Source organism: Hirsutella rhossiliensis (assembly GCF_020360975.1).
Source record: "Hirsutella rhossiliensis strain HR02 chromosome Unknown scaffold00011, whole genome shotgun sequence".
In the NCBI taxonomy this organism is placed as follows: Eukaryota; Fungi; Ascomycota; class Sordariomycetes; order Hypocreales; family Ophiocordycipitaceae; genus Hirsutella; species Hirsutella rhossiliensis.
In genome coordinates, this window is record NW_025408677.1 from 2,450,057 (window position 1) to 2,463,488 (window position 13,432).

The following is a 13,432-nucleotide window of genomic DNA, read 5'->3' on the forward strand; positions in this document are numbered from 1 at the left end:
TAGCCTCGCTATAGCCCTAGAGGCTATATACGAGTAATAATATAAAAAAAATTGCTTAAAAATAATAACTTAAGGGCCTTAAAAAGCCTTTAAAAGGAAAAAATACTATATATTTATTTAAAAGACCCCTTACTTAGCCCTTAGCCTAGAAAAGGACCTTATAAAGAGGCCTAAGCTAACCTTCTTAGCCTTTTACTAGCTCCTCTTTAAGGCTAGCTTCTTATTTTCCTTCTTAAAAATAACTAATAAGGTAGACTAAGACGACTACCGCTATAGCTAAGAAAGGTATATAGCTAGGTACCTTATCTTAAGGTGCCTAAACTATAGGAGGGAAAGAGAGGTCCTTTACTAGACCTCTAAGATATAAGAGGGGGCCCTTAGCCTACCTATTCTCTATAGCTCTAAGGAAGGAAAGGAAGCCCTTCTAACCTTCTTAGATAAAATAGAGATAGGGATAGCTAAGTAGCTTAAAAAAGAGTAACCTAGGGGCCCTAGGGCCCTTAAGGGGGAAAATCACCGCGCGGGAGGAACTAAACTAACCTTTCCTTTATCTTTGCCTTTATAGCTACCCTTTCCCTAATTAGTTATAAGCCCCCCGGCTCTATAGCTAGCTAGGACTACTAATAGGGGCCTAGGCCCCTATTAGCCTCGCTATAGCCCTAGAGGCTGCATGCGAGCAATAATATGATTTTTTTAGGGAATTTCGCCTACCAGTCTCGGGCTCCGCTTATAATCGCATGACAGCACCTCTGATCCAGTAACATGGGACACTGGGCTGCATTTTGGAAACGCACGTCTTTTTACGATTTTGCGACGTTAATATTGCCTGGTATATACCGCCATGGCCAACATGGACAAGCTCCACGGCGACGTGGCCCGGCTCAAGAAAAGGGTTGATCAAAATCTCGACTCGAAAGCTGTCAGAGAAAGACTAGATATCTCCCATTTTGGGCCCAATGCGATCCTGCGCGGAGTCCAGCTCACCCTTGTCGGAGGCGAGTTACCGGGGCCTCTCTGCCCAACCAGGCCAGCCAGCAGGCACTGACCATTACAAAAGCCCACAGAGCTTTGCAGAATCCCGCAATGTTCACGAGCGACCATTACCGCCAGGCTGCATTGGCTGTCGTGATGGGAGTATTCATTCGCCTAATCGTCGCGGTACCGGTCAGTAGCCTCAGCGTCCGCTCGAGCAAACTCCAACTAACACTGGGCCACGGTGGACGCCGCGTAGATCACTGGCATCAGGGTCCTCCTTTGGGTTGTCTCAATGTTCTTCCCCCTAGACACGGTCTCATGGGATGATTCTCTCATCGACGGTCTCAATTTCATTGGAGAATACGTCCTCCAGCTTCCTCTCTTTCTCATGGCCCTTATGCGTTATGTCGTGCCCACGCTGGATTCCCTGTGGGTGGCCCCCGGCGAGCATCTCCCTGTTCCGCCCATTGCTAACCCTCCTAGATTTATGCAGTCACTGCACTGGGTGGACAAAACCTATGTCCAAAAACACTCCAATGACAGCCAGGACGATCTGCGAGATATGTATTATCCGAACCTCGCGCAGTACAGTCGAGTTGTCGACGACTCCACTGGCCCCGAGAGCGCTGCTCATGCCCTGTCAGCGTTTTTGTACAGGTTTGCCCGCAAAGGATGTATTTCGACCGCCATCTTTGCCCTTTCTTACCTTCCAGTGGTCGGCAAACTGGTGCTTCCTGTTGCTAGCTTCTACACCTTCAACAAGGCCGCTGGCCTAGGGCTAGCTGGCATCATATTCGGAACGGGCATCTTCCTACCCCGGAGATGCCTCGTCGTATTTTTGCAGACTTATTTTGCATCCCGAAGCCTGACGCGCGAGCTTCTGGAGCCGTACTTTGTTCGCGTTCGTTTCACGAAGACAGAGAAGCGGAACTGGTTCAGGAGCCGCGAGGGTGTTTTGTTCGGATTTGGTCTCGGATTCTATGCTCTGATGAAGGTGCCGCTTCTTGGCGTTCTTATCTACGGCATCGCTGAAGCTTCCACGGCGTACCTCATCACCAAGATCACCGACCCTCCGCCCCCTCCCGCTGAAAGGAGAGAATACGCTGCAAGTCAGCAGACCTGGAGGAACAGGCACGAATTTCTCAGCCTCTCCCTGGCAAATCTCGACAACACCAGGAGCAACGCCCCGACCCCAAACACAGGCTAGCTGGGTTCTTCGAAGTTCGACAGATGAGACTTGTTGCCTTCCCCCTCGGGAATTGCTCCGCCGAACTACACTTAGTTTCGACCAGACCGAGGCGCTGTTTCGCCAAGGCTCGTTGCGGCATTGCGATGCATCTAGGGAAGCTCGCCACAGGCCTGACATGACTAGAGTGGATCGCTAGCGGTCAGCCGCCAATGCTGTTAATTTGGCAGGACGGAGTTGCCAATGTGATAAAAAACTCCTGCCATCCACACTGTTGCTCCCTGAGAGGCTCGGAGTAATCGGGTGTTAAGTACTTGTGGAGCCGTAATAGCAGACATATCCTCGGGTAAATTGCATGGAAGAAGGCGTCTTCGGCCCAGCTTGCCGAAGCATATTGATCCATCAGCTTTGAGGCTGGCCCGTCGTCCAATTTCGTGTCCAAGGTAACAGGCCCAAACAGTTTGCCCAGAGTGTCAATGCTTTGTCTCATACAGAAAAAAGTTCTATGGCAGCGTCAAAACCACCACCACGTCTAGCAGTCTGCAATGTCCGAGTACCGCTCGTGGCCGGTGCTATCGCGGTGCTGCTGAATCGCCCAGTCCTCCAGGCCCATGAAGTCACAACCTGATGCCTCACACCTCCGAAGTTTATTGTCCCCATCAGGCTCGGTAATCTCACTCAACTCGATATGGCCAGTCAGTTCTGCGTGCTTTCTTCCCTCCAGCTGCCCATTTCCTATCCAGTCACAACCAGCAACGTCGCATTTGAGGATGAGACCGTTGGTGTCGGTGTAGTAATGCGCTACATGCAGCTTTTGCACAAGTTGCTGCGCCTTGAGAAGAACATCGGCATCGCTCGTGGACCAAACGGTGCGATCCACTTCCGGCGGCAGCGTGGCAACGTTGTGTGGGAACTCCGAGTAGGAAAAGGCAACCCGGTCATAATGGATCCCTGAGTAGACCAGAATACAGCGATGCTGCTTCAATTCACCAAACGTGATCAACCTTTGCGTCTTTGTGCGCCCTGTGAGCATGCGAACCGGACACAACGTGGACGCTCCATGCAGCCTCACCTGGACGTCGTAGGTGCAGATTTGAAGATCGAAAACGGCAGAGAGAATACTCAGTTCAATGCCACCGCCCCAGTGCCCCGGGTCTTGAATGCCTTGACAGTACGATTCAGGCGAGCATCCCAGGACTGCTTCGGTGTAGACTTCGGGATGTTGCATGATATAGTCTGCCATCATGTGACGCAGCTTTTGGGCTACAATCTGCTCCGGCAAGGCCCCACCGAACGCAGTAAAAAGGCAGCTATTGTCGCTGGGCATGACACGGAGCACTTGGCTACGTTAGCGAAAGTTGACGACTTGTTTGCCCCAGACGTAGATACTTGCCCAAAGTGCCATCGCGCTCTGGCCAAGGCATAGTGATGTCGTCTGGAATCTCATCGGGACGCGGTCTACGCAGGGTTTGAGCATCGCCTTGGGAGATCGCCCCTGTTCCACCGGGTGTTGAACGTGTCGAGGATAAGCCCCTTGGCTCGTCTGGGACGATGGTCAGTGTCTCCCCGTTGAGACCCAGAGACCTGGCAAGCTGGTCATTGTGACTGCGGTTGAGCGTCTTCATAGCCATCGGAGGGCCATATTTGATGGTAAAACGGTCGATGCCGGCTTTGGCCCTGATCTCATCGAATACGACCTCAACTGTGGCATCGTCGGCGACATCGAGGAGTCCAGTGCCTGACGGGCCCCTGAAGCGCGCTCTCATTTCGCGGAATGACGTGAGCCAAAGAGGGGGGATATAGGCCCTAGGACGCTGGAAGACCCATTCAAGGACCTGTCCCTTATAAGAGCCCAGTCAACGGGTACCACCAGAGTACTTGAGTACAGGGTCCCGTCGTAGCCACTACCGACGTTGCCCCGAGAAGCCTAGGTAGTCTACTTCGTATTGTACTGTACACCCTCGCAAAGTCGCGTTCACATTTAGGTAGGTAGCATATGGAGCGCCTGTCGCTGCACACCCACGCACGACTCGATTCGAGCTTCGCAGCTCGCCTCCAGCTACAGCCAATCGTTCATCAACACTGGCCTCGAAATCGCGTCTTCTACCATTTCAGTCTTGTGTAAGCCACGAGCTTCACCAGCTGTAACAACATCATCATGTCGGCAAGGCGAGCGGCCGCGTCCGAACGGCGTAGATCGATCGAAGTGAGAGAGGTCAACACTGAGATGGGAGATGACGCAGACGGAGTGAGCAGCGATTCTAGGCGTGAAGCGGGTCGAGAGGACCAGGAAGGAGCCGAAGGAGATGATCAGAAGCGCGACATGCTCCAGCTCATCCAGACGGTGTCGACATTTCTCTGTTCTGTGAAGGAGAAGTGAGTCAACTAAGCAAACGGCCTGATCCAAACTCTGACCAATTGCGATATGACAGTGGCGAAGAGCTAGCAGCGGGCTTCCAGCGTATCCCCAACCGCCGTGTGCTGCCCGACTATTTTGAAATCATATCTGATCCTGTCGCCTTCAGTACTGTCCGAGTAGGTTGGCGGTAAACACAGGCTTGTCGCGTGGGCTGATGAGCACTAACTTTGGTATAGGGCAAAGTACAAAGGAAACAGTACACTTCCTTTGCAGAATTCGTCAAAGATGTCGCGCAAATTTGCCACAATGCCCAGGTCTATAATCGCCCCTCGGCACCGATATTTGGCGCTGCCGTGCGACTTCGCGAGGTCTTCCGCGGCGAGCTCAAGAAGCTCGTAAACAATGGTGACATTTCGGCCAGTGACGCAACGATTCCGGACCTAGGAGAGCTTCCTCCGGCGGAAGAATCGTCCTCTCGGGGATCTGAAGCAGGAGACGTCGATGGCGAAGAAGAAGACGAGGACGAGGACGACGATGACGAAGAAGGAGAAGAAGAAGAAGACGACGACGATGAAGAGGAAGAGGAATCCGATGATGAAGGGGGGCCCAGAGGTCGACGGCAACGGCAGCGCCTCAGCGGCAGACGGCAGGCTCTGTCTGGCCGCAAAGACCGTGACCATGACAAGTACGAATACACGCACAAGAAAAGGGGCCGGCCACCGATGGTGCTCACGCCGATGGAGGCTCGCATTTCCTCTATTCTTAAGGGACTGAGGAAATTCAAGGATCACGAGGGAGGCCTTCTTATCCTAGCATTCGAAAAACTGCCCGACAAAGCATCGGTTGCCGATTACTACCAAACGATCACCAACCCCATTGCTCTGGACAACATCAAAAGAAAGGCCAAACGAAAGAAGTACCACGACGTTGATCAAGTCCTCGCGGACATCGAGCTCATGTTTGAGAACGCAAAGCTCTATAATGAGGACGACAGCGAGGTATTCCAAGCTGCGGTGGAGCTCCAACGGCAGGCGCGCTTGTTAGCCGAGCAGGAGAAGGGCAGGCCCGACGACGACTTCAGAGATGAGGATGGAAAATTGCCCTTGGCCGAGGCTCAGCACAATGGACAGGCGTGGAAGATCGGTAAGTGTTGTCCACCGTCTGCCAGCGAATGGGTGATGGAATTCGGAAGCTAACCACGCTGCGCCCAAGGCGACTGGGTCCACATTCGCAACCCCAACGACTTGGCCAAGCCCATCGTCGCACAGATATTCAGGACCTGGCAAGACCGTGCTGGGCAGAAGTGGATCAATGCCTGCTGGTACTACCGGCCAGAACAGACGGTTCATCGGCATGAGAAGCACTTTTTCGAACGCGAAGTGGTCAAGACGGGGCAATATCGCGACCACCAGATCGGTGACGTCTTGGATCGCTGCTTCGTCATGTTCGTCACGCGCTTCAACAAGGGCCGGCCGCGAGGCTTTCCACCAGACAAAGATGTGTACGTGTGCGAGTCACGGTACAACGAAGAGAAATTCCGATTCAACAAGATCAAGACCTGGGCGAGCTGCGTACCCGACGAAGTCAGAGAAAAGGACTACGAGATGGACCTATTCGACGCGCCCAGCCGCATGAGAAAGATACCTAGTCCGATCAAGCATTTACTGCGAGAGGACGCCAAGGAGACAGACGAGCTTCCGCGACCGATCTGGGGAAGCCCCAATGCTCCTCCAATCATCGGCGCCGTACACCGGCGCCTACCAGAGCCTAATGTGAGTCTTCTGGTGTCAATCCCGATTCCGCGGCGACGCGCACTTGATCGGCAGGCCCAGAAGGAGACGTTGCTGGCGGCGGCGGCCACCCCACAAGTCGCCCCAGCCGACTCTCTAGCCTACCTAGTGATTCGTGCCTGAGGCTTCCACCCCTTGTCTCAGCGTCCTTTCCCGACCCAGATAAATTTCTAACTTGGCATGGCCTAGGAATCACCGCCGCCTGAGCCTACCCCGCCGCCACCAGTCCCCGCGGCAGCCGACGTGCGCTCGTCGATGTTTTCGGTGGTCCGAGACGGGCCAGCGGAGGCAACTGTGAGAGGTCCGTTTCATGGGCCGGGACCCGCATCACCCCCCGGTCACTACAGTAATGCTCAGATGACGCCTCACTTCCGACCCGCGACCCCAGCATCAGGAGTGTCCCCTATGCACCAGACGCCCGTGCCTATCCCTCACCCGCCCCATCACGCCGCGCCCGCCCCGCCGCATATGCCCATCCGGCCCATGCACTACCAGCACCCGCATCCGCATCCGCATCCGCATCCGCACCAGCACCTTCAACACCCCCAGCACCAGCTCCAGCAACAACAGCCCCAGGCTGGCTACGTGCACAACTACTCGGCTGCTGCCGCAGCCCATCAGCAGCCCATGGGCACCCCGCTGGCAGCTGGCAACAGCAGCCAAGTACAACTACCTCAGTCCGCTCGAGCAGCCCTTGCACCCGTCACTGGGAGTACCACCCAGCACGCCACCGTGTACAACCCGCCTCGCCCCCCTGAGGTATATACCCTCACCGACGGTGCCAATGATGCGTTGCCTACGGCGCTCCGCCAAGGCTTTCAGCACGATGACGCCGGGAGGGTTTTGTTCTTTACCGCGCCGCCACTTGATCGTTGTCACAAGGGGCTGTCGTCGGGAAGCGCAGGCCTCGGTCACAGCGTTAGGTATCTTGCCGGACGCACCGCGTGGCTTGCTGAACGAGACAAGAAGCGCAAATGCCGAGACGAAGCCGCGAGAAAGCCAGAGGTCTCTCAGAAACGTATGGCCACGGACGAGGCCGCTGTCACAGAGGCAGCGGATCCTGTTGTGGGGGAAGCAACGAACGCCATGAATGAGTGGTTTCGCCAGCTTGATCACGAGACCCACGAATGGCGAAGAAATGCCGGCTTGGAGGGATGGAGCAACGTGGCATAACTGCCAATCTCGTCCCGAGCCAGGCATGAGAGGGTGCTAGGTGCTGTAGAATCTCACAAGTTTTATAGCGTACGCTTGGTTAACGATGAAAGCCCTGGAGTTGTTGAGATTCCGTACAGTGGCAGATCTACTAGTTCTGTGTCGTGTTTTACTAGATGATCGTCCTCATGCAGACAGTTCCGATGGATAGATAAGAAGGCTTGAGCTATCTCTGTGTCTCCACTAAGCTGCCAGTCCGCAACTACAAACCCTTGTCAAAAAGCGACTGTAATCAATGTTCAACGTGCCATGGTGGAAGCGACCTTGTTATTCTAGGGAGATGTATAATTCGAGAATATGTGCGACGCGCCAAGCAGTTAATCCTCCCGCAGGGCGCAAACCAAAAAAAAAGAAGAAAAAATCCTACATCTAGTGAAAACTTGTCAACTTTCGTCTTCGAACTGAGGCTCCAAGGCGTGACCTGTCAAGATATTCTTCAGATTTAGTCTCATGCTCCATTTGATTGACTCCGAGATGCCCTTCTCCCTGACGCCCCCGCCCTGCCCGTAACTCTGAATGTCACTGTCCGCGGCAAGGCGCCCCTTGGCTTTGTGGTGAAACATGATGGTGGGATTCACGCTGAGGCACTTGAGACGGTAACCCCCTTCCCTCTGCCTGCCCAAGTCGTAGATAGCGTCGCGGCACAACTGGGCCAAGGAGTTGTCAAAAGCCATGTGAAGACCATCAACGCTCAGCGCATAAAGGAGTTTTCGGGCCGCGCTTTGCGAGATGGCATAGGCAAACGAGCAAATCGGCGCCGCCGTCATGTGGACAAGTCTTGTGTGCGCTGGGTAGGCAGACCAGTCCACAAGATGCGAAACCTGGCTGTACGGCGGTACGGTGTCGTCATCCTTGATGGTGTACTTGGTGGACATTTTTGCTTTCAAGTCTCCTTCTAGCCCGGCGTTTTCCTCGAGGGTTTCAGGGAAGGGCTCTCCGCAATGGCCAAGCCATAGGACATCCCATGCGTCGCCGTATGGCGAGTTGGGAAGAGGCGACGACTCGCCTAGTATCTGGCGAGCGCCATGCGCAATGTCATTCAGCTGGAGCTTGAGGTGAACGTCCCAATCCACGTCGTCCTCCATGATGAGGGCTGAAGAGATGCCGGTATCCACAATCCTTCCAGTTGTCAGCCTTGATGCACAATTCAACTTGTTGCTCGGAAGGCAAGCAAGACTTACCGGCGGATGGCATTCATGTGACCTCTCCAACTGCCGAGGAAATTATCACGTACTTGGTCGAGTTGAATGCCAAATGGCACAGCTTTGTCCGAGATTGAAGATGCCTTGACGCCGTCGACCCAGTCGAGATCGAATCCGCTTAGAGCGGCCATGAGGTCCAGTGCGTCTCGCTTATCCGACCTCTCGGAAAGACCGATCGCGATGACCTTTTCGAACCCGAGAGTCCGGTTGGAGACGCGACCGAAGTCGGCAGCCGTTGATTTCGACTCAGTAACTTGGTGCACCGCGTTCTCGCCCAGTCCGGAGAGTTCCTCGTCCACGTCCTCTGTGCCGGACCAAGTTATTCTGCTGGTCGCTGCATGCGATGAGAAAGCGCCACGGCTCGTCCAAGAGAAGACGATGCTGTAGACGACAACTATCGAGATGAGCGCCATGGCCAGTCGGGCGCTGCGCGGGGAAGACCACCCGAGGCTAGAGGACTTCATGTTGCTGCACTTGAAGAGGCAACCATATGGATGGAAAAGGCGGCGAAGACGTATGATGAAGGCATGAAAGGATTATATCAAGGCAAACGCCAGCGTCGATATCAAGACTCGGGATTCGACAGGGAGCGGTGTTGGAGGGCTGGCACGCGACAAAGGGGCGGTCCAAAAGACGTATGAGCCTTGGAATGGTTGCCAGCACGACGCGACCAACGCCCTTTGCAGTGGTTGCCCGTGTCTCATCGACGTTACGCGGCTTGCAATCCAGTAGCGTCGTCGCCAGAAGTCTGCTGGTACTACTAGATGGACGGGAGCGTTGTTGTGCGGCGCCGACGGGAGGAGGTGCCCTCCATCACGGCTCCCTGATGAAGAACAAACCTATCGAATGTTAGTTCCGTTCAATCATGGTGTCTGAGAAACCGACAATTGAAAGACAGTATTGGCCGCAATGGCCGTCCCTGTTGAAGGAGTCGCGCCGCATGGGTGCTTGGAAGGCCATGCAGCCGTCCAAAATGCAGCATTGCGACAGCACGTGACTGGTGAAGTCTGTGCCATTGGTGAGATGCTGTTGGCACCTGCCACCTGGGCTAAATTACCTGCCGAGCACGAGCAGGTAAGCCCCGCTCTCGGCTCCAACCAAAGCAAGCGGGCAACAACCGGGCCTGGCTAAAATGCCTTTGCCTTGGAGGAATCCATATGAAACAACCTCCGAATTCAAGATTGGCAAGGGAGCAAACGTGGAAAACCTGTACGGAGTACTGTACTCGGTGCCGGCGGCAGGGAGCCGTCTGACAATCACCCGGCAGGCCAGGGAGGAGCGTCATCGAGCGTCATCGAGCGTCGGGCATGTTGCACAGGTCGTGCACGATGCTCTCATAGACGGCCCACTGAACCGCATTGACTATGAAGGCCCTGATGCTGCAGACAGTCAGGCCACGGAAGAAGGCCCGCGCGCCCTCGTCCCTAAACATCTCCCTCGCCACCTGCAGGGCCCCCGAGCACTGTCGGGCCGCTTGCCACGGTCGGGCCTGGACACGAGACTTGACGACGTCGAGGGGGAAGACGCTGGCCCAGGTGACGATGCCTGCCAAGCCGCCGCACAGCAGGATCCTCGGGGCCTTGTGGCGCAGAGATGGCGACGACGGCAACGGCCACCAACTATTGGCCAGTCTGTAGGACCAAAAGTAGAAGCCGTAGCCAACGCTGTCGCGCAGAGCGGTAACGGAGCCACCAAAGTAGAGGGCTCGAATGCCGCCGGCTCTCCACATGTGCCGCGCCACTGTCCAGCTCGACACGACAGGCTCCGACACCTGGGCTCGACATTTGACCAGCTCGGTGGGAGTGCTGACGACCCAGGTGCAGAGGCCGCCGACGGCGCCGGCCAGCCAAGTGGTCCAGAGGCTGTCGCCGTGCGCCTGGCCCAGAGCAGCCTCGGTGCGCTGGTAGGAGACGAAGAGGAGGCCATTCAAGGCGCCGTACCCGAGGACCGGGGCAGCGGCTCCAGTCGTCAGGGCCGAGAGCGGGCGGGCGTGCGGGCGGTAGTCGACGCCCGCCACCGCCACCGCCTGACCTCGAGCCACCTGCAGCCGCACCTTGACCATGTCGAGCGGATTGCCGATGACGATGCCCACAGCACCGCTGAGGTAGCCGGCCCAGAATTCGGCCGACATGTGCCGGGCGCCGGGAACGGCCCGAAGAGTCTAGGCCGGGGCCGGGGCCGGGGCCGGAAGCAAACGGCGATGATGAAAAGGGCGAAACGAGGCTTTCCGATGGCCACGTCAGCTGGAACGTGCTGGGAGCGCCAATTACCGAGCATTTGACAGAAGCTCCGGTGGATTTGGTGGGCATCCAGCTCGAGAACCAGCTTCAGGTGGGTTCCCGAGCTATACCCGCCATCCGGCATCACAGAAGCGGGGCCACCAATGCCGAGGCAAGTACGGAGGGGGCATGCTTTTTGCCGACGACAGACAAAACACCTCAGCTTCATACGACGGCTTATGCGCCTGCCCTGCGCTCCCGCACGCTCACGCCTGACAAGACGTCGTGGTGCCCCAGGAGCCACAGCTGATGCGAGCGTCAAGGCGACTTTCCTTTGCCGTCGGCCCATCGTGAGTGGGTCCCAAATGACCGCCCCTCGACTTGCACCGTTGGCGGCCGTAGAACGCCTGAGTCCGGCGTGCATTCGCATCCTGGGCGGCAACCCGGGCAAGTTCACGCTCCAGGGCACCAACACCTATCTCCTCGGCACGGGCAGGCAGCGCATCCTCATCGACACTGGTGAAGGCCGCCCGGCCTGGGTCGCCTCGCTCCAGGAGACGCTGCGGGAGGAGAAGGCAGGGATCAAGGCCGCCCTCATCTCTCACTGGCACCGCGACCACACAGGCGGCATTGATCATCTGCTTCGCATCGCCCCCGAAGCCGTCGTCTACAAGAACGACCCCGGCCCGGGCCAGTCGCCCATCCACGACGGCCAAAAGTTCTATGCCGAAGGCGTTACCCTAACGGCGACACACACGCCTGGCCACACACGAGACCACACCGTCTTCGTCCTGCACGAGGAGGACGCCATGTTGACGGCCGATAACGTCTTGGGCCACGGTACCGCCGTCTTCGAGGACCTGGCTGCCTACCTCGAAAGCCTGGACAAGATGAGCGGCCTCTTCGGCGGGCGCGCCTATCCCGGCCACGGGCCCGTGGTGGAAGACGGCCCCGGCAAGATTGTCGACTACATTGCTCACAGGAGACAGCGGGAAGAGCAGGTGCTGCATACGATGGGGGCCAGTTACAACCCAGAGGCCGAGACGAAAACGGCCTGGAGAGCCATGGATTTGGTCAAGTCCATCTACAGCGACGTGCCCGACGAGTTGCACGAGGCGGCACGCGGAGGCGTAATGCAGATCCTCGTCAAGCTTGAACGCGAAGGACGGGTGACGCGAGAGTGCCAAGATGAATGGCGGCTGTTGAGACACGATGCGACGTCTTGACTTTCAGGCAATCCGGGAGGCATGGAGCCCATGGACCGAGGCCCGGTTTGCGCACGATGCATACAAAAGGCCAGCCTGTGCCATTGTCACATCTGCGCCGGAGACCAATCAGTTCCGGACACGGCGGCACAGGCGTCTTTGTCATCAGAAGCTGAGCAGTCGTCGCAGGCTCGACGCTGCCCAGCCGTGCGTGCGTGCGTGTCGCTGCAGGTCATGCGCGCCATCCGGAATCATCGGATCGGCGTGCGCCGTTGGACTGTCCGATGGGCCAATCAACCTGGAGAAATGGGGAGAGGGAAGGGATGCCGGCTTTCTCGTCGTTACCGTTGAGCCTCAAACAAAGCGTTGCAAAACGATCTGCTTGTTGCTTGTACTAGACCAAGTGCTCGTTCGTGCCACGGACAAGTCCCCACAGTGTTTCGCCCGGCATTATGCATTATGACGCCCTGCAGCCGCTACGCAGTCGATGCAGAGCTCAGACCGAGAGCTCGTCTAGTGCCGCAGTCTCGCTCGGCAGCCCGGCGATTCCGGCGAAGCCGTGACCGGTCCTGCGCCACTGGACCGAGGCTTGATCATGGTGCGAGTCGCAGCCAGAAACCCACGCACCCACCCACTCCCCGTTACACGTTACACACTTCATCATCTAACCTTGGGTCGCCGGCTCCCTACATGATGCGAGCTGGCGTGATGCATGGCGGCGCTAAAGCCTGCTCCCGGCAGTCCCGGCCTCTCGGCGACCGGGCTGCCGACTTTGACCAAGGCCGGGGAACAGGATGGGCCCTAACGCCGAACGGACTTGACGAGTACCTCGTTTCTGCGCTTTGCCACCTTACCTTGCTCACGCCGCCGCTCACCTACAGTCCTACACACGTGCGGAATCGACCACCGTCGGCGCCATACCGAGACGAGCATGGAGCATGATTACACCATCTCCACTCGGCCTCGTCTCGAGCCATAGCTTACCAGTCGTTCGATTACATTCTATTGCCCTCTCGCCTCACCGCAACCTCGCCTCTCGGTTTCGAACCAGAACACCCTCCACCCGCCCCTTCTCCCCCCTCCTGAGTCCTGACCCTCTTCCCTTAATCACCACCACGTGTGCGTCCTCGACCAAATCTCGCCTTCCTATAATCCTGTACCCGCCTGTCATGCCCAGCACAGGCCGTATACCAAGACCCCCGGCCGGCTGTTGCGTTTCCAACTGCTCAGACATTCATCCCATCCTATCTTCACTCGGCGTATCCAGTAGAACTTGCCACGCTC

The 13,432-nt window shown here is 56.8% G+C and overlaps 6 protein-coding genes across 6 annotated transcripts; 3 read left to right on the forward strand and 3 right to left on the reverse strand.

The window, feature by feature from the left end:
- Positions 1-841: 841 nt before the first annotated feature.
- On the forward strand, positions 842-2,182 carry HRG_09095 (etoposide-induced protein 2.4 (EI24) domain-containing protein; the record flags this gene model as incomplete). The annotated part of the gene is made up of 4 exons (XM_044867566.1): positions 842-995; positions 1,058-1,164; positions 1,232-1,404; positions 1,459-2,182. The coding sequence occupies 4 exons, from the start codon at positions 842-844 to the stop codon at positions 2,180-2,182; spliced, it is 1,158 nt and encodes a 385-aa protein (XP_044717587.1).
- A 511-nt stretch (positions 2,183-2,693) lies between these two features.
- Positions 2,694-3,927, reverse strand: HRG_09096 (OTU-like cysteine protease domain-containing protein; the record flags this gene model as incomplete). Its single annotated transcript, XM_044867567.1, has 3 exons — positions 2,694-3,173; positions 3,234-3,504; positions 3,551-3,927. The coding sequence occupies 3 exons, from the start codon at positions 3,925-3,927 to the stop codon at positions 2,694-2,696; spliced, it is 1,128 nt and encodes a 375-aa protein (XP_044717588.1).
- Positions 3,928-4,319: 392 nt separating this feature from the next.
- On the forward strand, positions 4,320-7,483 carry HRG_09097 (bromodomain-containing protein; the record flags this gene model as incomplete). Its single annotated transcript, XM_044867568.1, has 8 exons — positions 4,320-4,537; positions 4,594-4,696; positions 4,757-5,132; positions 5,190-5,663; positions 5,733-6,292; positions 6,500-6,647; positions 6,699-7,181; positions 7,272-7,483. 8 exons carry the CDS (start codon positions 4,320-4,322, stop codon positions 7,481-7,483), a joined length of 2,574 nt encoding a protein of 857 aa, XP_044717589.1.
- A 422-nt stretch (positions 7,484-7,905) lies between these two features.
- Positions 7,906-9,188, reverse strand: HRG_09098 (glycosyltransferase family 25; the record flags this gene model as incomplete). Its single annotated transcript, XM_044867569.1, has 2 exons — positions 7,906-8,641; positions 8,704-9,188. The coding sequence occupies 2 exons, from the start codon at positions 9,186-9,188 to the stop codon at positions 7,906-7,908; spliced, it is 1,221 nt and encodes a 406-aa protein (XP_044717590.1).
- An 827-nt stretch (positions 9,189-10,015) lies between these two features.
- On the reverse strand, positions 10,016-10,855 carry HRG_09099 (mitochondrial carrier protein; the record flags this gene model as incomplete). Its single annotated transcript, XM_044867570.1, has 2 exons — positions 10,016-10,683; positions 10,756-10,855. 2 exons carry the CDS (start codon positions 10,853-10,855, stop codon positions 10,016-10,018), a joined length of 768 nt encoding a protein of 255 aa, XP_044717591.1.
- A 453-nt stretch (positions 10,856-11,308) lies between these two features.
- On the forward strand, positions 11,309-12,169 carry HRG_09100 (metallo-beta-lactamase superfamily domain-containing protein; the record flags this gene model as incomplete). Its single annotated transcript, XM_044867571.1, has 1 exon — positions 11,309-12,169. The coding sequence occupies one exon, from the start codon at positions 11,309-11,311 to the stop codon at positions 12,167-12,169; it is 861 nt and encodes a 286-aa protein (XP_044717592.1).
- Between the last annotated feature and the right edge of the window lie 1,263 nt (positions 12,170-13,432).